This window comes from Lissotriton vulgaris, chromosome 2_1 (assembly GCF_964263255.1).
Source record: "Lissotriton vulgaris chromosome 2_1, aLisVul1.2, whole genome shotgun sequence".
NCBI classification, from domain to species: Eukaryota; Metazoa; Chordata; class Amphibia; order Caudata; family Salamandridae; genus Lissotriton; species Lissotriton vulgaris.
Genome location: NC_141687.1, coordinates 1,648,610,755 through 1,648,636,242, shown reverse-complemented (window position 1 = coordinate 1,648,636,242; position 25,488 = coordinate 1,648,610,755). Strand labels below are relative to the sequence as shown.

Below are 25,488 nucleotides of genomic sequence, written 5' to 3'. Positions count from 1 at the left end.
GCCATCTGTCGACCAGGGCGTGGCCAGCAGCACGGCCTTCTGGATGTGGTAGTCCATAGATTAATCCCCAGTGGGAGCGCTCTAGAAATAGAAAATTAAAACACATTTCAGTCCCAAGTGGGTAGATGCTTGAGACCGTCTGTTAACTGTCTTATTTCATCGTTGCCATAGTGAGCTGAGCCAAGCGCTACCTTGCACAAGCGCCTGCTCAACCTCGCTCCACTTTGCAGGCACCCGGTAGGGAGCATGTAGGGACCCGCCTTTCAGCGGTGGGCTTTCTTCACCGACCGGGAACAGCCGGTTACACATCCAACTTTGCAAGAACCCAAATTCGAAGAAGGCAACTCGAAGTTAATCTTTTCACGTTTTAATGGCAATCTGCAAACAGTAACAGAGCGGAAAGTCACATCAAATGTTCCACGCCAGACGCGTTTCAAGAGTCACATACTCTCTTCCTCAGTGGCGTTGTGTCGTGACTACATCTGAGCGCTGTGATAACAATTCAATTTAAGCCATCTGTCGACCAGGGCGTGGCCAGCAGCACGGCCTTCTGGATGTGGTAGTCCATAGATTAATCCCCAGTGGGAGCGCTCTAGAAATAGAAAATTAAAACACATTTCAGTCCCAAGTGGGTAGATGCTTGAGACCGTCTGTTAACTGTCTTATTTCATCGTTGCCATAGTGAGCTGAGCCAAGCGCTACCTTGCACAAGCGCCTGCTCAACCTCGCTCCACTTTGCAGGCACCCGGTAGGGAGCATGTAGGGACCCGCCTTTCAGCGGTGGGCTTTCTTCACCGACCGGGAACAGCCGGTTACACATCCAACTTTGCAAGAACCCAAATTCGAAGAAGGCAACTCGAAGTTAATCTTTTCACGTTTTAATGGCAATCTGCAAACAGTAACAGAGCGGAAAGTCACATCAAATGTTCCACGCCAGACGCGTTTCAAGAGTCACATACTCTCTTCCTCAGTGGCGTTGTGTCGTGACTACATCTGAGCGCTGTGATAACAATTCAATTTAAGCCATCTGTCGACCAGGGCGTGGCCAGCAGCACGGCCTTCTGGATGTGGTAGTCCATAGATTAATCCCCAGTGGGAGCGCTCTAGAAATAGAAAATTAAAACACATTTCAGTCCCAAGTGGGTAGATGCTTGAGACCGTCTGTTAACTGTCTTATTTCATCGTTGCCATAGTGAGCTGAGCCAAGCGCTACCTTGCACAAGCGCCTGCTCAACCTCGCTCCACTTTGCAGGCACCCGGTAGGGAGCATGTAGGGACCCGCCTTTCAGCGGTGGGCTTTCTTCACCGACCGGGAACAGCCGGTTACACATCCAACTTTGCAAGAACCCAAATTCGAAGAAGGCAACTCGAAGTTAATCTTTTCACGTTTTAATGGCAATCTGCAAACAGTAACAGAGCGGAAAGTCACATCAAATGTTCCACGCCAGACGCGTTTCAAGAGTCACATACTCTCTTCCTCAGTGGCGTTGTGTCGTGACTACATCTGAGCGCTGTGATAACAATTCAATTTAAGCCATCTGTCGACCAGGGCGTGGCCAGCAGCACGGCCTTCTGGATGTGGTAGTCCATAGATTAATCCCCAGTGGGAGCGCTCTAGAAATAGAAAATTAAAACACATTTCAGTCCCAAGTGGGTAGATGCTTGAGACCGTCTGTTAACTGTCTTATTTCATCGTTGCCATAGTGAGCTGAGCCAAGCGCTACCTTGCACAAGCGCCTGCTCAACCTCGCTCCACTTTGCAGGCACCCGGTAGGGAGCATGTAGGGACCCGCCTTTCAGCGGTGGGCTTTCTTCACCGACCGGGAACAGCCGGTTACACATCCAACTTTGCAAGAACCCAAATTCGAAGAAGGCAACTCGAAGTTAATCTTTTCACGTTTTAATGGCAATCTGCAAACAGTAACAGAGCGGAAAGTCACATCAAATGTTCCACGCCAGACGCGTTTCAAGAGTCACATACTCTCTTCCTCAGTGGCGTTGTGTCGTGACTACATCTGAGCGCTGTGATAACAATTCAATTTAAGCCATCTGTCGACCAGGGCGTGGCCAGCAGCACGGCCTTCTGGATGTGGTAGTCCATAGATTAATCCCCAGTGGGAGCGCTCTAGAAATAGAAAATTAAAACACATTTCAGTCCCAAGTGGGTAGATGCTTGAGACCGTCTGTTAACTGTCTTATTTCATCGTTGCCATAGTGAGCTGAGCCAAGCGCTACCTTGCACAAGCGCCTGCTCAACCTCGCTCCACTTTGCAGGCACCCGGTAGGGAGCATGTAGGGACCCGCCTTTCAGCGGTGGGCTTTCTTCACCGACCGGGAACAGCCGGTTACACATCCAACTTTGCAAGAACCCAAATTCGAAGAAGGCAACTCGAAGTTAATCTTTTCACGTTTTAATGGCAATCTGCAAACAGTAACAGAGCGGAAAGTCACATCAAATGTTCCACGCCAGACGCGTTTCAAGAGTCACATACTCTCTTCCTCAGTGGCGTTGTGTCGTGACTACATCTGAGCGCTGTGATAACAATTCAATTTAAGCCATCTGTCGACCAGGGCGTGGCCAGCAGCACGGCCTTCTGGATGTGGTAGTCCATAGATTAATCCCCAGTGGGAGCGCTCTAGAAATAGAAAATTAAAACACATTTCAGTCCCAAGTGGGTAGATGCTTGAGACCGTCTGTTAACTGTCTTATTTCATCGTTGCCATAGTGAGCTGAGCCAAGCGCTACCTTGCACAAGCGCCTGCTCAACCTCGCTCCACTTTGCAGGCACCCGGTAGGGAGCATGTAGGGACCCGCCTTTCAGCGGTGGGCTTTCTTCACCGACCGGGAACAGCCGGTTACACATCCAACTTTGCAAGAACCCAAATTCGAAGAAGGCAACTCGAAGTTAATCTTTTCACGTTTTAATGGCAATCTGCAAACAGTAACAGAGCGGAAAGTCACATCAAATGTTCCACGCCAGACGCGTTTCAAGAGTCACATACTCTCTTCCTCAGTGGCGTTGTGTCGTGACTACATCTGAGCGCTGTGATAACAATTCAATTTAAGCCATCTGTCGACCAGGGCGTGGCCAGCAGCACGGCCTTCTGGATGTGGTAGTCCATATATTAATCCCCAGTGGGAGCGCTCTAGAAATAGAAAATTAAAACACATTTCAGTCCCAAGTGGGTAGATGCTTGAGACCGTCTGTTAACTGTCTTATTTCATCGTTGCCATAGTGAGCTGAGCCAAGCGCTACCTTGCACAAGCGCCTGCTCAACCTCGCTCCACTTTGCAGGCACCCGGTAGGGAGCATGTAGGGACCCGCCTTTCAGCGGTGGGCTTTCTTCACCGACCGGGAACAGCCGGTTACACATCCAACTTTGCAAGAACCCAAATTCGAAGAAGGCAACTCGAAGTTAATCTTTTCACGTTTTAATGGCAATCTGCAAACAGTAACAGAGCGGAAAGTCACATCAAATGTTCCACGCCAGACGCGTTTCAAGAGTCACATACTCTCTTCCTCAGTGGCGTTGTGTCGTGACTACATCTGAGCGCTGTGATAACAATTCAATTTAAGCCATCTGTCGACCAGGGCGTGGCCAGCAGCACGGCCTTCTGGATGTGGTAGTCCATAGATTAATCCCCAGTGGGAGCGCTCTAGAAATAGAAAATTAAAACACATTTCAGTCCCAAGTGGGTAGATGCTTGAGACCGTCTGTTAACTGTCTTATTTCATCGTTGCCATAGTGAGCTGAGCCAAGCGCTACCTTGCACAAGCGCCTGCTCAACCTCGCTCCACTTTGCAGGCACCCGGTAGGGAGCATGTAGGGACCCGCCTTTCAGCGGTGGGCTTTCTTCACCGACCGGGAACAGCCGGTTACACATCCAACTTTGCAAGAACCCAAATTCGAAGAAGGCAACTCGAAGTTAATCTTTTCACGTTTTAATGGCAATCTGCAAACAGTAACAGAGCGGAAAGTCACATCAAATGTTCCACGCCAGACGCGTTTCAAGAGTCACATACTCTCTTCCTCAGTGGCGTTGTGTCGTGACTACATCTGAGCGCTGTGATAACAATTCAATTTAAGCCATCTGTCGACCAGGGCGTGGCCAGCAGCACGGCCTTCTGGATGTGGTAGTCCATAGATTAATCCCCAGTGGGAGCGCTCTAGAAATAGAAAATTAAAACACATTTCAGTCCCAAGTGGGTAGATGCTTGAGACCGTCTGTTAACTGTCTTATTTCATCGTTGCCATAGTGAGCTGAGCCAAGCGCTACCTTGCACAAGCGCCTGCTCAACCTCGCTCCACTTTGCAGGCACCCGGTAGGGAGCATGTAGGGACCCGCCTTTCAGCGGTGGGCTTTCTTCACCGACCGGGAACAGCCGGTTACACATCCAACTTTGCAAGAACCCAAATTCGAAGAAGGCAACTCGAAGTTAATCTTTTCACGTTTTAATGGCAATCTGCAAACAGTAACAGAGCGGAAAGTCACATCAAATGTTCCACGCCAGACGCGTTTCAAGAGTCACATACTCTCTTCCTCATATATATATATGTGTTTGTGAATTTAGATATATATGTGTGTGTGTTTATATATATATAATTATGAAATATAGCAGAACAAAATAGTGGCCAGGTGGCAAACTTGGGGGATGAGTACAGCATGGAGGGGAGAACTGGAGGCAAGTAGAGAAAAAAACGGTGAGAAAATGTAGGAGACTTGTGAAGAGAGTAAGGCAGAAGTGGGGGTAAGAGAGACAGAAATAGCGAGAGAAGGTTAGAGGCTGAGTAAAGAGGAGAGGCAAGTGGAGCAGACGTGGACGTAAAAACACAGACCCAGCAAGAGACAGGAAAAGGGCAGTGGCAGTGTGTTAATTGGGCCAGTTCTTACAGGTACTGAGTACCGGCACTTCTCATTTTTATCACTATAAGTACTGCACTTCTCTACTGTGAGGAGAGTACCGGTACTCATGAAAGGTAGGCGGATTGGCTGCAAGTGCTGGTGAGCACTAGGCTGTCAGCGTTGGACCCTATCTGACAGCCAAGGCCCACTGTACTCCTGAGCTGAGCTGCGGCTGAACTATTCAGAGTGGGCTTTTTTGCCTGATGTCCCCATGTTCACCATCACATTGTGTTTGACAGTGGAGGCCCCATTTCGGCCCTGTGCTGTTAATCACATGCACACTATTGTGTGGATTTGTGCAAGCACAGGTATGGAGGCAGAAGGCTGACAGCAGCTATTAAGAAAGCCATGGGAGGTAAGGAGTTTAAAATGGCTTTAATCCCACCTGAGACTTTGTGTGAGTGTTTGCATATGGCTGTGTGCTTGTTTGCTTGTGTCTGCCTGCTTGTGTTTGCCTGTTCTTATGTGAGAGGAAGAGGAAGAGAATCAGGACACTCTCAGGAGATTTTTTAAGGGGACTGTGTGGAATGCTTTTGTGCACATGTGTGCTTGTTTCTTTTTGTGTGTGTGTGTGTGTGCACGCTTGAGAATTTAAGGTATTGTGCCAAACAACAACAAATAACAGGATGGCATTAAGAAGTAGCAAATATTACAAAACAAGGAAATGTTAACATATCACTGTTTGGCTTTCATTTTGTTTAATGAGTTCATCTGTTTTGTTGGCATAAACACATGTCTCATGTGTTTTGATATGTGCTGCAACTGGTACAGAAGTCATTATGTATAATCATGTCTTCCCGCAGCCCCGCCCCCTAGCTCCGTCCACTTGCCACACCTCTAGCTCATTTTATTGAGCAGCTGCACTTATTTGTTTCCATTTAAAGCACTGTGTCCAAGCCACAACAATTAGCCATAAAACTCTGAAACCCTGCACAGGTGGATTGTGGGTCTAGGGGCGCCCTCCACTGAGAGTGAGCCCGCCAGGCCCTACTACCCAATCTCCCACTGCCCGTGAAAAATCCCTCAGCTCTGAATGAACTCATTCTCAACATCTTGCACATAGATGTACCCGTCTGCGTCTGGCACCAGCACAGCTTCATGTTTTATCTCTTCATGGACTAATATCCGTGTCCCTGCTCTTTTAACCCCTCAGATTTCCTTAATTGCCCTCCTCCTCGTCTGGTGCGGCTGCTGCCCCCAGTGTCTTGGAAGAACCACCCTTCATGGCGCACCAATGAACATATTACTAACCGGTGAGCAGGGCCGGACTGGGAACCACAACCAGTCCTGGCAAAGTGCTCGGCGGGCCCTGCCCTCCCCACTCGGGGTTGGAGGTGCCGCCAAGCTCTTTGCCGGGGCTGGTTTTCGGCCGATTTTGGTACAGGGCAGATTTTACATCTATGCTGCAAAAACGGCCCTGTAACAAAAACGGCCCCCGGGGGCCCAAAACCGGCCCCCACCCGTGCGGCGCACCGTGGGATTGCCCGGTGTCCGCTATGGCCAGCCCGGCCCTGCCGGTGAGCCATCACCTGCGCATAGAGCCCGAGGCCTCATGCACAGCACTCGCACCTCAGGGAAGCTGCCATCCCCAATACCTCCCAGACCCTGGCTTTCTTGCCACCTTGACCTAAGAATGAAAGACATAGGTTCACTCTGGACCCAATGCCTACCTTGACCCTCGGGCCTCTGCGCATGTTTTAAGGTAGACAGACAATGTGAAGGAAGGAAGGGCTCAGTAGAATGAATCACAGCATTAGACCTTAAAACACGGAGATTTGTGTATGCTTCGGCTCCTGGTAAGGGCTGATGAGCAGCGGTTGAAATAATAGTAAAACCTATGGGATCTCTAGCCTTGAGTGCAACTCAATGGCAGAACTAACCATTCAGGGACAATTGTATTTTTTAAATTGAAATTATGGGAACTGTTGCTGTACACACAAAAGAGCTCAGGAACGCTGTTCCCAGTAGATCCTCCCCACTTCGACCTCCGGTTATGAGTGAGGAGCAACGCTAATTCATCTCTCCATCTCTCTCTGCTGCAGGTACACGGCTCTGCTGGTGGGCGACGTGCTCCTTTGCTATGGAATCCTCCTCACTGCTGACCGGAAGCATGTGCACATGTGAGTCTGCCCGAGGGGGTGAAGGGTTATGGGAGGGAGGGGCCGCGTGGAAGCGATTGCCCTGTTCAGTTCCATTACTTTCCAGTCCTTGTCACAAAGTTCCCTTTTGACGGTGGAATATTTCTTTCATGCTTATTTAACCTCTCCCGTTTTCGAATATTCCATTTAACAAAGGAAAAAAGTATCGATTTATTTAATTTCCGCAATTAGTATTCTGAGGCTGAGCTGGTGTTTGCAGGTGGTTGGCACCGGCACTTATTTTGGGGCCGAGACTTATTTTTCACCTTGAGAATTTGACCTGGAGCAAGAATGGCAAAAACTGGCGAAAGAAGTAGTAAATGAAATGCACAAAACAATGAAACATGAAGAAAAGCGGGATGGAAAATAGCTTGCAAATGTGAGCTGAAAAGACAGGATGTGTAGGGTGGTGGGGGAAATAGGCTGGTGCAATCAAGACTGTGCGGCCTTGGAATTACCTGCGAGGGAACGGAGGCACGGTTTCGGTTTAGTTTGTAAATTGTATTAACTGAACCTGAGATTGCAATTAACAAGTGTTACCTTCAATAGGAACATTATAGGTCGACAGTGCCATCGTATGGCCATTTGTGATATGGTCGGTCGTGATAATTAATGTTTGTGTTGCAAGGCAAGCACAGAGTGGAAGTTGTGAAATTCAGAGAATATTGGGAGTAATTCTAAAGAAAAGAAATTAAATGAAAACTATTTTAGCAGGCAGTATTTTATTAGAACATGATTTACTTAAGATTTTTCGTGTTTTTTTCATGGTTTAGGACTGTCTCAATCTGGAACAAGCATTGGCATAGCCAATAGGTCTCGCCTTTGGGACCTTATAAGTGTTTAGCCATGCAACAGTTGATGTTGTTGCACCAAGAATATTGTGCTGGATAACTAAAGACGTATAAGGTCCCAAAGGTGCTATCCCTGTCATGTATTGGATTCTAAGTCCTACCCACAGGGTTATTCTTAAGCAATACAGTGTGTTTGAGTCAGACGGTTTAAATTAGAGGGTTGTTTCATCTCTTTTGTTCACTTAAAAGGTCTGTCTACAAGTGCCTGGTGATCCCAAATGCTTGTTTCTATTGTACATGTCATTTATATACCGTATAAGTGCCACACTACCAGTGCCGGATTAAACCCTGTGGAAGACCCTAAGCAGTCAAAATGTCAGGGGCCCCCTCGCAAATTATCTCCTAATACGTTTTTAATTTTGACCAACCAACAATTTTACTAAGACAATTTTATTACACAAAACTAAACATTACCAATTATTAATGTTATTGAACATAAATTAATTGGAAACAATTTAAGAAAGCTTAATTGTAATTTTCTTTCAACTTCAAGGTCAAATCAATATTATTTTGATCCGTTGCTCGTGTGGAGGGAAGAGTGCTGCTCTGGTGATTATTGGCGCGGTGCTGCAGTCACGGCACACACCAGGGTGCTGCACAGTGCATGTGAAGGAAACAGTGTAGAGCCGGTGGTAGTCACGTTTAGGAAGAAGTTTCAATGAAGTGTTTAAGGAACAACATTTAAGCCCGTTTGTGACACCCGTGACGAGGCCAGCTTTTGGTAAACAAAGGGCTGATGCCTAAAGTTGAGAAATCATCACAGATATTAAGCACAGTTGGAGAAGGTTTAAGTACCTTCTTGTTTTTAAGATCGCACATAAACCTCTTGGTGGGATGCTTGGATTACTCTCAGGCGCTAGTAATCACTTGGGCTGCATTCCAGCCATTGTTTCAGCGCATCATCTAAAGAGAGGCGCTACATGCCGGTCAATATTTGCTGCCAATCAGTGACAGTGGAGACTATACTGCCAAGCTTCCTTCTCACTGAGTGGGAATGTCAGCTGCCCCAGACCAGTCTCAGCCTTGTTTGGCATCAACACTGATTTGCAGCTTGAATCCAATGGCATTGCAAGCTCAGGACCATCATATAGATACGCCGCTCCTACTGTGGAAGATCACTTGGATGGTACAAAAAGTGATGGGTTGGATGTTTCAATTGATCTCTGATTTCCATATGTAAGGTCTTTGTTATGGTACAGAAGAGCTCAAAACAATAGACTAAGGTGTGGCCCAGAGTGCTTACTAGTGGCTGAGATTAACGGAAGCATTGAACCCATCACTCTGCATGCTGTCTGACGATCACCAGCAAAGATATATAGCATAAGACACAGAATGTGGTGATGTGGATGGGAGGATAGCGTTTGAGGTATTAAAGAGGAGCTCAGAGTTAGGCAGACCTGGGAAGTGTTAGGCTGGGCTTAGATAGGAACAGTGGTAGGTGGAGTGGGTGCAGTGCATTCTGTGAGCGCTTGTGTATGACAAGGGAAAAGTAGAGTCTTAAGATAACAGACAAAAAAGGCCATTTTCAGTGGCACCGATTCACCACGAAACGTACACATATCACTTTGGACCAAAGTGTCCATGGAGAGGACCCCTCAGATGTCCCTGATATTGACAGAGTCGTACTCAACGGGCAGTCTATTTTTTTCTAATGTCTCAATCCTTATACGAGCTCCATTTAATTAAACATTACATGTGAACCATGAAGTTATATGAAAAATTTAAGTATATGGGCCACAGGTGTGCGAACCATGGATGCAAAGGTTCTATATAGCTATGATGATAATAATAACTTGCTTCATAAAGTGCTGCATACAGCACTTCTGCAGTTTATAAGCGCTGTAAAGTAACGGATGTTATTACCAGATTTAAAATTATTCAGTTTGCCACTTCAGAGGAGCAGAAAACGAATTCTACTTTGGTAGGATTCGAGCCGGTGATCTTCACATCACTGTGGCTGTTCACAACCTTCATCAGCTCGCTCCGCATCCTTGTCAACACCTTGTCGTGGAGACATAGGTAGTATTGAGGTTTTGAGGTATGGGAGTAACAACGTGTGTATTTGTAAAGCGTGCTTTCACCCAAGGGTATCTTGGCACTGAATAACAGATGTTTATTGTTTCCCAACTCAATGGTACTCATTTTATTGATCTCAGAAGGATGAAAGGGTGAATGGACACATGGGGATTTTAACCTATGTGTTATCAAAAGAGACTAGCTTAAATATGACCAAAATTGTTAGGATTCTGATTAGATTTGTCGTGGGCACCTCGTTTGTGAGTTCATGAAGCCCTCACCCACCAACCTAGTTGGTGGCATGCTTCATCATCGGGCCCACCCAGTGACACCTAATGTGTCCCGGGTGTGCTGCGGTGCCTGATTACAGCGGAGCTGGTATTATTACTGAGAGTGCAGTGTGAAGTGTAAAGTGAAGTGTGAGTTAAAACGGCTTGGCGAGGGTCCCAGTACCCGAGGGTAAATTACATTTAAATAACTGGGCCCCCGTCAGCGGTTGAAATAAGGCTTGGGGATGTTTAAGGGAGGCGAGTTACTACCCCCTACATCCATCAGTTGGTCGACATGTTTCAGCCAGTGCCTTAAATTAAATCTGGCTTTCCTCAGGACCTTTTTAAAATAGAGTGTAGTGCAGGTTAAAAAGGAGTGTAATCCAGGCTATGTGTTACACTCACTAAGGTGTTTCTCTAAGTGTGAGAGAGGGGATTCCCTTCTCATATGTGCCTGTACCCACAACATTGAAGACATAGACAAAACATATAAGAAAAGGAGAGTCAAATTGGCGTCTTCGCCACATAGTCCTATACATAAAATGCCGAATCTACAGTGCACAGTGGGTGGACTACTGTCGGCACAAGTGTAATGGCACTGGTGGTACCATTCTGTGAGAATCGCAAATAATTGGGGGTGGTGTCGCTAAAATACAAGTATCACACATATGCATGAGGTACAAAGTGTGATGGGGCGTAAGTAAACATTCTTACGCTGAGATTTTGCAGCCAATACTTACAGGAGTGAAGCGGTAAGGGGTTGACCCTGTAGGGAAATAATGTTGGCCACTCGGAGTTAGAGACCTGTAAGGAGGGAAAAGCGCTTACCCAAAGATTGTTGCTTGGAGGTTGTCATACTCACAACTTTTCTGGTCAGAGCCTGCCTTGTACCTGTTGCACCGTCCTCGTACTCCGGTAGAAAGAGTTTGAGTTTCTTGCTCATTTTTATATGCTTGCTAATTGTATTAACTATCGGCACCTGCAGCGGGGAGTAAGGGTAGAAAGACTTTCCCGGGTGTGTCTCTAGCTGTCTGCTCATGGGCGGTAGAAAGAGACTAGTTTCCAGCGCATGCGCGGGTCTGTTTGTGTCTATTGCGCATGAGCGGAAGTGAGACACCAGTTATTAGCGCATATGCGGGTGCGGGTCTAGCACGACAGCTAGGGACAAGCCTTATTTTAACCGCTGACGGGGGCCCAGTTATTAAAATGTAATTTACCCTCGGGTACTGGGACCCTCGCCAAGCCATTTTAACTCACACTTCACTTTACACCTCACACTGCACTCTCAGTAATAATACCAGTTCCGCTGTAATCAGGCATCGCAGCGCACCCGGGACACATTAGGTGTCACTGGGTGGGCCCGATGATGAAGCATGCCACCAACTAGGTTGGTGGGTGAGGGCTTCATGAACTTAACAACGAGGTGTCCACGACAAATCTAATCAGAGTCCTAACAATATTGGTCATATTTAAGCTAGTCTCTTTTGATAACACATATAAACTACGGGGACTCGGACTAGCTTTCTAGCCCTCTCTCTCTCTCTTGATATGCGCGCGATTTTAACCTATGACCATGAGGTCAAACAGGCCCCTACAGTGGACACATTAGTCCACTAGGCCACCAGACTGGGTATAGCTCTTATAATAACATAGTCAGTATGAGGGGCATATGGGCCTTGAGCAATTAAGCTGTGGGGGCTTAGTTCGTGAGGAGGAAGCAGCAGTGTAGAGAGGAAGAGGCAGTGAATGTGTATGGGCTATGGATGTATAGGTGTATTGGGAGGGATGTAGGTTCCATGAAGATACACCATCTAGGCATTCATAGTTCCTGGTAAAGGAGCTCTTCAGATTAGAGCTATGGCAACATAGATGTTTGAAGGCCTAATGGTTATAGGGCATAGATATTTCGGATATGTGGGGTATAAGTATATCGTCTGCTTCCCATCCTCGTTTGAATATCATGCCAACTCAGCAAGTGCCCCTTTTAGAGCCAACAATCTGGGTGCCATTAGCACATTCTTTGGTGCCCTTGATTCTATCCCAACTACCACTTCTTTTAGCATACTAGTGGACTTTAATATAAGCCTTGACAATGGCATACATGGTACCTATGCCCAGATGCATCAACCGTTTTAGGAAGTGCAAACGGTGCGATTCGCATAAATCGGCCTTTTGCACTTCCTAAATTGGTTACTGGGATGCATCAAGCATTTTTTGGAATTCGCTTTTTTTGCGAGTTCCAAAAAAATGCGATTGCTGTTAAGGAATCGCACATTTGCGATTCCTTAACAGCAATGCATCATCCCCAAAACATTTGCGATTTCCAAAATTGCAAATGCAAATTACCACGAAGTTGAACTTCGTGGTAATTTGGAAAAATGTTTAAAAACGCATGAAAATGCATTTTTTAAACGTGTACGTTACAGGCACACATGTCCTTAGGACATGTGTGTATGTAACTCACATGTAAAAGTGCATTTCATGAGTGCAGGGGGGGGTCCGTGGGACCCCCCTCTCCACCCTTGAAAGGCTTTGATGCATTCCAAATTTAAATTGCGAATTCGCAATTCCCATTCATTCCTATGGGCATTTCAGCCCATAGGAATGAATGGGAATATCGGATTCGCTTTTTGGAAATCGCAATTTTTTTGGAATTCGGTAAAAAATGCGATTTTTACCGAATCCCAAAAAAATTGCGAAATTAATGATGCATTGCCATTTGCGAATCCTTAATTGCGATTCCTTATTTTTCGCAATTAAGGAATCGCAAATGACAATGTTGATGCATCTAGGGGCTAGTTCTCCCAGCTCCTATCTTACCTTCCACTCCTGAACATACCGTGCTCATCCACACACTCAATGAAAACAGCTGGGTCTAAAACTAATTTCAGACACCCTCACCAACTCCTCAACCCCTACATATCGGCTTGTCTCCATCTATCCACTCCATCTTGAACATTCTAGTCAATATGTCTCCTGCACCGTCCAACTCGAGTCCCCCCCCCCCTCTTTTCCAAAAGGAAATATACTCTGACCTCCCTCCCAGCATTCCTCCACCAGGACAGCACCGTCTCTCACGTTTGCCACACTCTTCATCATCTTCATCATGTTAGGATGCCTTGGCACATGGTTTTGATCCATACTGTTTCTGGTGCACTTTCCCCCCTTATGTGTGTTGCACACAACCTTCAACCTCATCCAAACCTGTTCCACTCTCTTACACCAGGGCTTTAAGTGGGAGGAAAACCCTGCGGGTCTCTCAAAGGGGCATGTCTGATGTAATTAAGGCTGTGGCTTAAAAACACTTAAGATAAAAATCTGTGCTTAGCATAGTGTGCTGCCCATCTGGAATTTTGCTGCTACCGTTACTCAATACAGATATATAATACAACAAGTAACATTACAACTACAACAAGCCCGGTCTATTGGCTTTGTCAATGGTTGTTAGTTGCATAAGATAAAAAACAACAACTATGGCGTTTTTTTAGATAATATTTAAAATGCCTCAGTTCTTGTGGGAGAGATTGTGGCATAACGGCTAGAGCCGCCAACTTTGGAGCTTGGGAAGCAGACTCGAGCCTCCGTGTCAGCTCAACACCCTGCGATTCAAAAAATGAATGTATCCTTGTGTGATGTAACAAGGCGTCATGTAAAGTGCTCCAATACCTTCCCGCTAAACAAAACTCAAAAGTGTTCAGAAATGATGAGACTGTGAAAGACCTATAGCGAGTCTCTTTGAAGTTACATCAAAGGCAGTGATGGGTGGTACTGCTGCAGAGTTAAGTTTCTTTTTTTTCCACTCTGTGGATGAGGGCAACAATAGAGAGCCCGATAGGGACCCGTCTCAGCACCTGCCTTTTAAAGCTGCTGTGCTGAGCACCGGCAGGACCTGGCCCACTTTAAGCCCTGTCTTACACTCACCTTACGCCCCAGGTTCACTCCACTCAGTTCACCAACTTAATACTGCTTGAGAAGCAATGAATATCTCTATACTCTGATCACATGACAAAGCTTATTGTGTTCTTCTGTTCCTTTAATTCCTGAAATTGTGAAATCTCCTGTGGTCTCCCCTGAAGCTCTGCTCTGTTTTCAAGCCCTTCCCCATCCCTGGCACCAACCCTCAGGGCTACAATTCAGCAGTGGTAATACGGCCTCCAAAAAACACATTCACTTACCCTACTTCTCTCACTCACGACCGTCCACTATCTCCCCTCTTTTTTTTTCCTTAAAAGGCTGGAGTATAGTGTTTTTGACTGTCTCACTCTGCATCTGTCCTCTAATAACTCCTCAGCCCCCTTCAGCCTTACGTCTATGCATTCCGCAGCGACGTCATGGACACATTTTTCTGGTTTCATCACACCAGCCCATCGCAGTCTGCTAGTATCCATCTACATACCCTTGCCTTTCCTTCACATTTAACACAGTGGATCACTCTACTCTACTCTTGTCCCTAAATGCTCTGGACATCACTGGTCTGCCAGGAGCTGGGCCTCCTTCTATCACTCTGGTTGTTCGTTTTCAGTTACCTGGGCCTCCAGGACACCCACACCCACTGCTCTACCAGCTGTGAGTGGTCTGCAATACTCACTCCTAGGCCAGGCTTCTTTTCTTTTTTTCCCAGGCACCCTCTCCCTTGGTGACAACATCTCCTCCTTTGGCTTCCCTTGTCCTCTCTACACAGATGGCACCCATTTGTTTTCTTTTCCAGCTTTGTTCTCCCTGCTGCTCTCCTCCATGCCGGGTTCTCTCCTCCATGCTGTTCACCAGTGGATTTCTCTTCAGTCCTTTGTACTGAATTTGTTCAAGGTTCAAGTACAACACTTTCCTTCCTCTGCTGCAGGAGTCTTTACACCACTTCTCATCAGCATTCCGCCTTACATCCTGTTGCCTCCTCTGCCAGAAATCTTGGCCCTCTCTTTAACCATACCATGTGGTTGGAATCTTTCACCATGATCAATGCAACTGCAGCTAGGTACCAGGTATTAAATGTATGATTCATATGTCCACTGAGTCTTTCCACACAGCCAATGGCCTGAAACGTTTTCTCCTCCTCTGCAAGCTGGATACTTTTAACAGTCTGCTTGAAGGTCTCCCTCACTATGCCTTCGCCCCACAGGACAATGATTTAAACTTTGCCACAAAGCATTCTACGATCCACCCAGGCACACTCCCACCTATTCCTACCACCACCTGGCATGATGGCCCTTTGCCAAAAAAAAAGCTTTTTACCAGTGCTTGATATGAGGAGGTGGTTTCCAGTGCTCGACACCGGCACTTAATTGTGAACACAGGCACTTGTGACAGTCTGCCACAAGGGGATGTATGATGGTACAACGCTTACCGTTAAACGCGTCCCTTTACGACGCAGTTTTAACAACACAAGTCGTTACAACGACGTGCTTTGGGGGGGGCGCTGATAGTGAATAGATGAATTTACTATTCCAGCACCAGTCCCCGTGGATAGTAGGGAAGGTGTTGGATAGTAAATTAAACTATCCCCTATCCTAGAGCGCCCTCTAGCGAAAGTTCGTGTAACGACTTTCGTTGTTAAAGCTGCGTCGTAACGGTACCGCGTTGTACCTTTTACGTTTTAAAGGATATTTCCCGCCACAAGGTGGTGCTGTCGGCTAATGATGACGACACAAAAACAGTTAATTATTAATTCAATATACATTAAAAATTACTATTACCTGCCGCCCAAGCCATTCTTATAGCTTAGGGGGATGGAATAGTCTGATTGTCACACTTGTCAGAGTGTGGTGGTTAGTAGCTGTGCTGTTGCTATCATTGACAGCTTGGCTGGGGCTATGTGTGGTGCAAGCTGCAGTGGCCTCTCACCGAGAGCCCAGGCACTTATTTATTTACAAATTAAGCACTGCCCTTTACAAGTTATTAACAATTGCATTGGAAGCTGCGTGTGGCTTAGAACCACGTGGCTTAGAATCACTGACCTACCTTTCACCCCTTCGCATTCTACAAGATGAATCAGAAGTTATAACCTGCCACCCAGAATCTGCTTACCTCGTTCAAACCACCATGTGCCATGTTGAGACACCAGTCCTTCTACCTACTTGGTCCCCACCACTGGAACTCATTTCCCCCAACCAATAGGGTAAGCCTTTCCACCAGGAATTTTAAACAGCCAACTCCTGCCATTGGAAGTCACAGGGTAAATCTACACTCCTGAAGCCTATGCACCTTGCAAATACGTACATTCCCTTGCTTGCCTGCTTCTTTTTCCTGTGAACTTTTTATAGGATTTCATTTTATATTTGTAAGTATGTCCCTGCTGCTGATGCTCAGACACAGCCGGGATTACTCACACACTTGCTCTGAACCTAAGTTTGCTGTTAATCACCTACCCACCTAAGACGATGCATTCTGTCACTATTGTAAAAAACATACTTGAAATATTATGCTACAAAATAAGTAAATGCAAATAAATAAATAGATGTAAAGCCTGCTGGGGGGCATATGAACTGTGAAGGCATGATAGCCATGGTGCATATGACTCATGGTTCATAGGCACCGTGGGGGCCTGTGAGGGACATAGGTGCAATGGGACACGTGAGCAATGGGGGGCAGAGGAGCTATGGTGCTGCATAGGTGCTAGGAGGGTAAAGGAGCCATAGGTGACATGAACTATGTAGTTAAAAAAGGCATGCAGGCATAGGCGATATTTAGGTTTGGGGTATAGAGGCATAGATGTTTGGTGGCAGAGAATGAAAGTGGGCCTTGTTGTTTTGGGGTATATGAATTAGGGCATATAGGAGATGTGATACCATGCGAGTTATTGGTTATAACTGTGGGTGAAAAGGTGCTGTGGGTAAGTAGGACGTATGGGCATAGGAGCTTTGAAGGTCATATGTACTGAGAGGTCAAAAGGAGTCTAGGGGCATGTGAGATAAGGGCCGTAGGCGCTTTGTGGGCCGAAGAAAGAACAGGTTGTCTAATTTCTGGGTACACCCAAGGGCATGTAAAATCTCACTCTCTTTGGTTCCTTTGCAGATACTCGCTTGTGGTTGCCATGTGCTGTCTAGTGGCTGTCCAGGTCATGTATTATGTGGATGACGACAAGGAGTCCTCCGAGATCACAGGGTAAGCTTTCAGAAGAGACAGGGGCAAAAGGGGATCTCTTGTCGAGGTGCGCATTGCGGGGGTGTCATCATTGTGATAATTAGCCATTTCATTGCCTGATAAAATCCTACCTCTTTTTGGTCACAAAATGTTGGCAGGTGTGGAAAATCCTTTCTAGTAAGTAAGGAAAAGATGTAACGTAACGGCAGGAGCTGTTAACTTTGGAGCTGGGGAACCAGGTTCGAGTCTCGGTGTCGGCTTAACATTTTGTGATTCTGGGCTAATCACTTAATCTCCCCATGCCTAACAAAAATGAATGTGTCCTTATGTAGTATAACTGGTGCTCGGGTAGAGTTCGCTTTATATAAAACTGCAAAAAAAGAAGTATGTGATCGGAATAAGTGAAGATCCCAGTTTATGTCTGTCTCAAACAAAGTTTGAGGTGCTTCTTGGCCTGTGGAAGGCGGGACCTCTGTGATGTATATTTTTTTTGAGGAGAAGGAGCTGAAGTATCTTGGAGAGGGATGCACCTTGAGCCAAGTATGACTACAGGGGTCCCTGAACCCTCCTCCCATGGTGGACTAAAGACCCTACATTGGGGTATCTAAGAACCATGCGTTAAGTTAGAGGTACACACCGGTTGTCCTAACAAGGAGGCAAAATCTAGTATTATTTTGCAAACCAGGAGCCGGTCTTTCATCCTCAAGAATGCTGCAAACTCATTAGAGCCATGGGCAGAAACATGTCAACGACGGTAACAGTGGTGATGTGGTAATAATCCTAATCCTCACATCCCAGATTTTAACACCAAGCAAGGTACCCTACAATTAAAGGCATACTGGGTCATTACATTGGTTTTTAACTCACTATTTTTCGCAGGCCCCAACTTAAATAATTAGAAGTGCCTCCCTGTCTTCAGGTGTAAGCCCGCTCTCTATCAAACCAAGTTTTTAGAGAGCTAGGCCTGTCTATGATGAAGCATGACACCTGGTGGTGTGTGAGGACAGCCCTTCACAATGTTTGACATGCCCAACACTCCTATTGAGTAGTGCTATTAGGGACACCGTAATGTAGTGACTACAACTTTAGGGTAGCTATAACTGTGTGTATATAAGGAGATTTGGAGGCAAGCTCACCCTAGAGACCCCATAACCTCTAGTTCCCTCTCCTGGATATCACTGTGGGTTATGTTTTGATATATATATGTTTCTGAGGGCGCCAGGCCCACAACCCTCTAAGAACCTGAGCACAAAGCCTTTCAGCTGCTTACAAATGTTCACATTTACTTCTGGCCGAACAGGCTCCTGATGTCGCACTTTTATAGTTTGCTGATCTGCCGCCACCGATGGCTCACTTGGAGGTAATGCTACATCCCACTTTTTCATTTTTTTAGAATCTTTCAATCGATTTTCACTTGCAGTTCATGAACCCACATAAACGTCTTTAAAACATTAAATACAAACATCCATATTAAAATATATATATATATATATAGGGTAACCTGTGTGTTTTTGATGTTATGCGGCTAGTCCGGTCACGTGGATGTCCTGCCGCTGGTCAGGAGGATCCACATCGCTCAGGAAGGACGAGCGCTGACAGGAGTGAAGGGGGCCTGACTGCCGGGATCTATTGGCAGAGGTAAAAGAAGCTCTTTGTTTTTCCAGCTCACTGGGGTAAGACGTATGAGTTACCCAAAGGGGTTTTGCGGCACCCAATCGGGCATGAATGGAACAGAGTCCGAGCAACAATGGGCACAAACTACAACGACCATGAGGCCATGTTTTGCTGACACCCAAGTGGACGGGACTTTAATTTCAGTAAAGTTTGTTTCCGCAACTATCCGCTGTCCCCGTTTGGTTGAGTAGAGCCAGTGATCAAGAGCAACACATTGCTCGAACAGCGTTTGGCAGTCACGTCATGGGAATCGTAGGGCTGGCTGATACTTCTGCTGCCGGTGGAGTGTGAGCTTTTACCACTTCGGGTGCGACATCCTCAATGGGGTAACCTGTGTGTTTTTTTAGTCTGGGCAGCGCATGCGCTCTGCTCTGTGAGGCATGCTGAATTTAGGTATGGATTGAAGCTCCGCCCACTCTCCGTCCATAGTTTTTAACTGACTTGTGTCATTGTCCTTTAATAACTGTGGCTTTTTATTGGTCAATAGGCTTAGTAGTCCCTCCGTAGTACCGCCTTGTCTCATCTTGTAACCTCCCATAAGGACTGGCCCTTTTATGTGTGTTGGTACTGGTAGGCTTTAATTACAGCCTACGAGCACTATTTCGTTAAATTGTTTTCACCTGCCTACTGTGATGTTGCAGGCAAGACACCTCTCTCCTAACCTTTATTATTTTTTTTAATAGCATGGCACGCCACAGTGGTGGCCACGCCTTTGCTTTATTTGTGGTGCCGAATGTAGCCGCTTTTTTTTTTTTTTACTATTTATTCACTTTTTTTGTTGATTATTACAAATGCCCCATGCCGCGCTTTCACGCTCATAGAAGCCGCGCCCACTTCTTTATACGAGCAGCGTCTAAAGAAAGGTCCGCGGACGCTATTAAAGTGAAACCGCTGCATGGGGCACTTTTTCATTTAAAAAAACATTTGTTTGTCAAGTTGGCAATCAAATGCTTTTTTGTTGTAAAAGCGCTCCATACCGTGCTCTCACTTTAATAACGGTCGCAGACCTTTCTTTAGATGTGGCTCATCTAAAGAAGGGGAAGCGGCCTCTATTCATGTTAAAGCACGGCGTGGAGCGCTTGTAAAGAACAACAAAATATTTGCAATGCAATAGGTCTCGCATTTGTGAGATTTTAATCTATTGTCATTTACAATGTCAATAGCTCAAACTCTCGTAAATGCGAGGCCTATTGCATTACAAATGCTTGTTCAGTTAGCAACAAAGTCAAATGTTGGAGTTCAGATAACGCTTACTTTTCAAAGATAATTATTTCCAAGAATTTTAATTCAATATTAGGGTCAGTTAGTAGATTTGTTAGCTTAGTGCATATCAGTTTATGGTCTCAGTGGGCACAGCTGTTTGTATTATCTTAGCCCACTGTTTCTTGGCTTATGGCAGAAGCATAGTTTTCTGTAGTGCCGCATACTCTGGCACATACTGTGGCGCATCCATTCTTGTCAACATAAAGTATCCTTAGGAACTGGCACATGTAAATAGTCACATGTTTCCATTTGCATGCACAGGATGTGGGATAGTGGCTGCTTTCTCATCTGAGATCAAACAAAGGGGCAGATTTACAATTACTGGCGCATCCCTGCATATCGGCAAGGATGGGCCAGTTATTGTGCGCCGCAGCTCCGCCACCCATGATGCGCCGCATTGTAAATGCGGCGCACCATGGGGCAAAAACAGCACAGATGCGTCACGCATCTGTGCCGTAAAAGCGGCGCATTGCTGGAGTTGCGTCGCAAGCGAGACGCAGCTCCAGCAATGATCAGGGGGGCCCTATGTGTACAATGCTGCGTCAATCCTTACGCCTGCTTCAAGCAGGTGCAGGGTTTTGACGCAGCATGGGCCCAAAAGTGACTGAGTGAAATATTGTTGATTTCACTCAGCCACTTTTGTGAGGCGTTCCTGCGCAGGAACGCCCCCCCCCTCGATGGTACGCCTCTTCTGGCGCAGGGCTTTACAACGTGACGCATCTGGGAGATGCGTCACGTTGTAAATACCCCGCACCATGGTACATCTTTTGCGTCACCGCTGCGTCACAAAAGTAACGCTACAGCGGCGTAAAAGTGGCGCAAGGGGCTTGTAAATCGGCCCCTAAGCATTTTATTGTTTTAGGCTTTCAGCTGTTGAAAGTGTCAAATATGCACGGAAAGACTTGAGCCCCAACCACTGTTGAAGGGGACAAAGCTACTTATTTCCTCCCGGAAGTCAGAAACGTTCCACTTGACAGAAGCAGGCTGAGCTCACTAACTTCACCTGATGGGAAGGCCAAAGGTGATAATTTCCTGCAGCCAGATGTCCCGCCCATGACGTTGTGACATCCTTTTGCAGATAGTGTCATGGTTGGGAGTGGTAGACTGTTATATAGTAGGGCTCTGAGGTGGAGGATTTAATATACCACTGCTGTTCAGGACTTCGTTTGGCAAAGAGCGGGAGAGACTAGACACCCACCGCTCAACAGTCAGCCGCCTATGTTTCTCATAGGTCACCCAACACCTCTAAGAGCCAATGTTTTGCTCCCTGAAGGGCAGGACTTCTGATGACATGGGACTGCTGAATATGGCTGCTGGACAGAGGTGTCCACCTGCTAACCTCTCTTCCTTGAGCAGCTGCGAGTTTAGATTTCAGCTAACACAAAGGACTCCCTTTAAAAGAAACGGAGAAACTTTGAGTTTAATAAGGTTTCAAAGTTTCAAATTAACCTATGTGAAGTTGTGGGCCATACAACTGTGCAAAATCACACCCATCCCCCCAAGCAGCCATGGTTGTTACCCAAGGATCCTCTGCTTGGTGACCTTGTATTCTGGTTTTCAGTCCTCAAGAAAGCAGGAAGTTTATCCACTTCCCGTCCACATCATACTCCTGGGAGGTCATATTAGGGATCAACAAAGAGTGGTAATAGGCTGGGTCAGTAATTTCTTCAGCCTCACCTAGTAGTTCAGAGTTTAGATTAGCCCAGGTGACATGAACACTAATTTACCACTAGGCAATTGTTTGCAAGCAACTCCTTCTACTTCTTGGCCAATAGGGGCTGCCACCCTCAGAGTCTTTCTTCTCAAAGCCTGGACTTTTGCAACCTTTACTATGTCATCTTGGAGCTGGATTAACTGATAATGATAAGTCCTCAAAGCAGTGGCAGTTGGCACAGGTAAGAGCGGTGGGGCGGGGTGTGGGGGGAGTTGACAGATGACGGGATAGGTAAAATTAAATAAATGCACTTACCTTGCACTTGCCGGATCGCCAACTCAGTGATATGCTGAGTGCAAGATAAGTGCTTTTATTTCATTTTACCTATCCCAGTGTCTGTCGAACTTCCCCCCACCCTGCTCACCGCTCTTACCTGTGCCAGCCGCCACTGCCTCAAAGCCACTCTGCTCCAGATTCTACTGGCGTACGGCAATATTCCAAGAAAGCAGAGGAAATCACTACCTATGAATAAGAAGCCACTACCTAATGAACAATGACTCCTGGTGACGTTCCAAGCATGGTTTGCCAGAGTGACCCACTGTGTAGTCGCTGCCAGCACTGCTTAATTTGAGCCCGTGGTTTCAGGTGCTCAGCACCCGCACTTTATCCTCAACACCAGCGCTTTTCGGGAGCACCAGTTAAGGACACATTCATTAACGGAGAGTTTAAGGGATTTGCCCAGAATCACAGCATGTTGAGCCGACGTTGAGCCTCAAACCTGGTTCCCCAGCTCTGAAGTCAGCAGCTCTGGCCATTACGCCACATCCTCTCCCCACTTTCATAGTTAGTAGTCGGTTCTGTTTTAGGCGGCGCTAACAAGAGAAATGGGCTGGGGCGGGGATTGGGCCAGACGAGAGCCCCGGCACTTATATTTTATAATTAAAACGTCAGATAGTAGCTCGCCATGCACACCAAGGGCTTGATTAGGATCGCGGTTTTCCCGCATCCTCCGGGCCGGCGGAAGCCACCGCCGGCCCGGAGGATGTGGGAAAACCGCTGAGGAGGCACAGAAGACCCGCCGCCAAATTAGGATGGCGGTGGGTCTCAAAATCCGTCCGCTGCTTTTCCGCCGCAGTCGCCTTTCGACTGCGGCGGAAAAGCTCTAACATGGCTGGCGGTGTCTGTCAGACACCGCCAGCCATATTAGGATAGCGGAAAACATATGCTTTTCCACGGCGGCTTTTCCACCGTGGAAAAGCATACGGAGATTGCCTTCGGGGGCCCGTTGCGGGCCCCCTTGGTGACGGGGGGTGGGGGGTGCACATGGGGGGTACCTATGGTACCCCCCTGCATTTGCGTGGACAAAGCGGTGGGCACCGCGCGGTGCCTGCTGCTTTGTGCACGCAAATGCTGTGCATGCTTTTTTAACATTGCGGTGGGTGCAGCTTGAAGCTGCACCCACCGCAATGTTAAAGATTGAGGATGTGGCCGCCACCCTGTCGGTCACATCCTAATCTGCATGGAGGGACCTCCACAGCCCCTGCGGACGGTCCCTCCTACTCTATGGTGGCGGACGGACTCATGTCCTTCCGCCATCATAATCGGCCCCCTAATGTGGCCCTCTCCTATCCCTTCACCTTGATGTAAAACAAAATCTCTGGCACACCCCTTTTAATTAGGCGACCCCAGAACCATTCAGATTTAGGGTTACACCTCGGTGGTGGACCGGCCATCTGCAGAGGCTTAAAGTCCGCCTCCAAACTTATTTCTTTGTCCCTCACTCTTCAGCTGAAGCAAGAGTCCTTGTACGTACCTGTCCTTCCCACCAGGTAGTACCCCACGCCCATGTAAGGAAGAGAGGTAGACAGCCATTCGGATTCAGGTTCACATCATACAGCAGATGTAGACTATCATTGTATTCATAAGGGTTTACATCTGTTCAGACTGAGAGGAAGAGTTCCTTGTTCAGCATTTAGGATATTGGACAGCTTGTGCTGCTCATCATTACTGTGGGTTGGACTTGCTCTTAAAAAAATATTTGTGCCACTATAAGTGCAAAATTTGTGCTTGATTCATAACAGAAACGTCTGTGTGTCTGTGGTATTTGTATAGCACGAACCTAAGCAAAAGGAAGCATAGTTCTGAAGAGGATCAAAAGCACGCGTGTAGTCAACGAGTGACTTGAGAGGTAGCTGGCTTGTCGACTGTCTAGCATGATGATAAAAAGTAATTGTCAGGGGTTCAAATTAAATCCTGGTTGGTCCACTCAGTCTTTCATCCTTCTGAGGACGATAAAATGAGATTCAGTTGGGTAACAATTAACATATACAAACAAAGGAAGAGTGTCCGTCAGTGAGACGTGGGTGTGATCAAGATAGCACGTATTAGTATGAGGCCAGCTGTAGTTGGTCAATACACTGGGCTAACTTTCTAGAAAAAACAAATTATTTCTTCAAGAAACCCTCACTCACCCTAGTGGTGACATGCTTCATCATCGGGTCCACTCGGGAGATCGAGTACCTCCCGAGTGTGCTACGACGCCAGGAGACTGCGGAGCGGGTTGTTGTGAGAGTGAATGTGAAAAAGAAGGTGTAGTTAAAAATGTCAGAGGTTGTCCCAAAAAATCATTTATTAGCTGGTCAACTTGACATATTAAAATTAATGCTATGTGCAGGGAAACTATCCACAAGAAATACAGGTGTTTCCCTGTTAGGGGAAGGTCAACATGTTTCTGCCCTTTAAGTGTGTGAGTTTACAGGGCTTTCGTCAGGACCAGTGGAGTGGGTGTTACCTCAACAGGTATAGGCGCGCTAAGGCCTACCCTGCTGTAGGTGTGAAAGTTAAAAACAGTGGCACTATGTGTAAAAAAGTGCGTGAAAATACAAACCAAAGGCTAGGGATTTGCCTCAGTTGCGAGGAGCCCAAAAGTTTGTATTCAGTATGAACCACGCCCCATAGATTCAGAGGGGGGGTGGGAGCGACAATGGCACACCGCCCGCAACGCTCTGCACCCTCTCGGCACCTAGCTGTCCCCGCTGGATCTCGTGGATGAACAATTAACATCTGTTATTCATCGCCAAGATACCCAGGGTGAACGTGCGCTTTACAAAGACACGTTACGTTATGTGTAGATTTGTGTTCTACTTGTGCATAAGTGACTCATTCACCGACAAATAAGTGTCAAACAGTGCCATATTCAGGGTATACAACTGTTACAACGAAGTTTTTACAACGCACTACCATTACAACGCAGGCATTAGCACGCATACCATTACAACGCATTGCGCTGGGGGGCGCTCTAGGATAGGGAATAAGTATAATTTTATATCCAACACCTTCCCTAGTGTCCAACGGGGACTGGAGTTAGAATATAAAATTATACTTACCACTATCCAGCACCTCTAAGCGCTATGCGTTGTAACAGTATTCGTTGTAAATACCGCGTTGTAATGGTATGCGTGTTAAAAGTATGCGTTGTAACGTCATACATCCCATATTCAGGGAAATGACTATGGAATTGTGAATGTTAGGTGAAGTAACCACTGGGCTACTCCCACAATGGTCAGGGCAGAACCACGAACGACAAGCATTTGCAATGCAATAGGTCTCGCATTCACACGATTTTGAGCAATTGGCATTG

General features: G+C 46.6%; 1 protein-coding gene across 1 annotated transcript in view; it reads left to right on the top strand.

The window, feature by feature from the left end:
* LOC147733013 (membrane-bound glycerophospholipid O-acyltransferase 2-like) overlaps positions 1-25,488 on the top strand; it is a 204,379-nt gene that overhangs the window by 63,613 nt on the left and 115,278 nt on the right. Inside the window, exons 3-4 of the mRNA XM_086957569.1 lie at positions 6,949-7,026; positions 17,189-17,278. Coding sequence (XP_086813695.1) covers positions 6,949-7,026; positions 17,189-17,278 — 168 coding nt within the window. The remainder of the gene's footprint in view (positions 1-6,948; positions 7,027-17,188; positions 17,279-25,488) is intronic.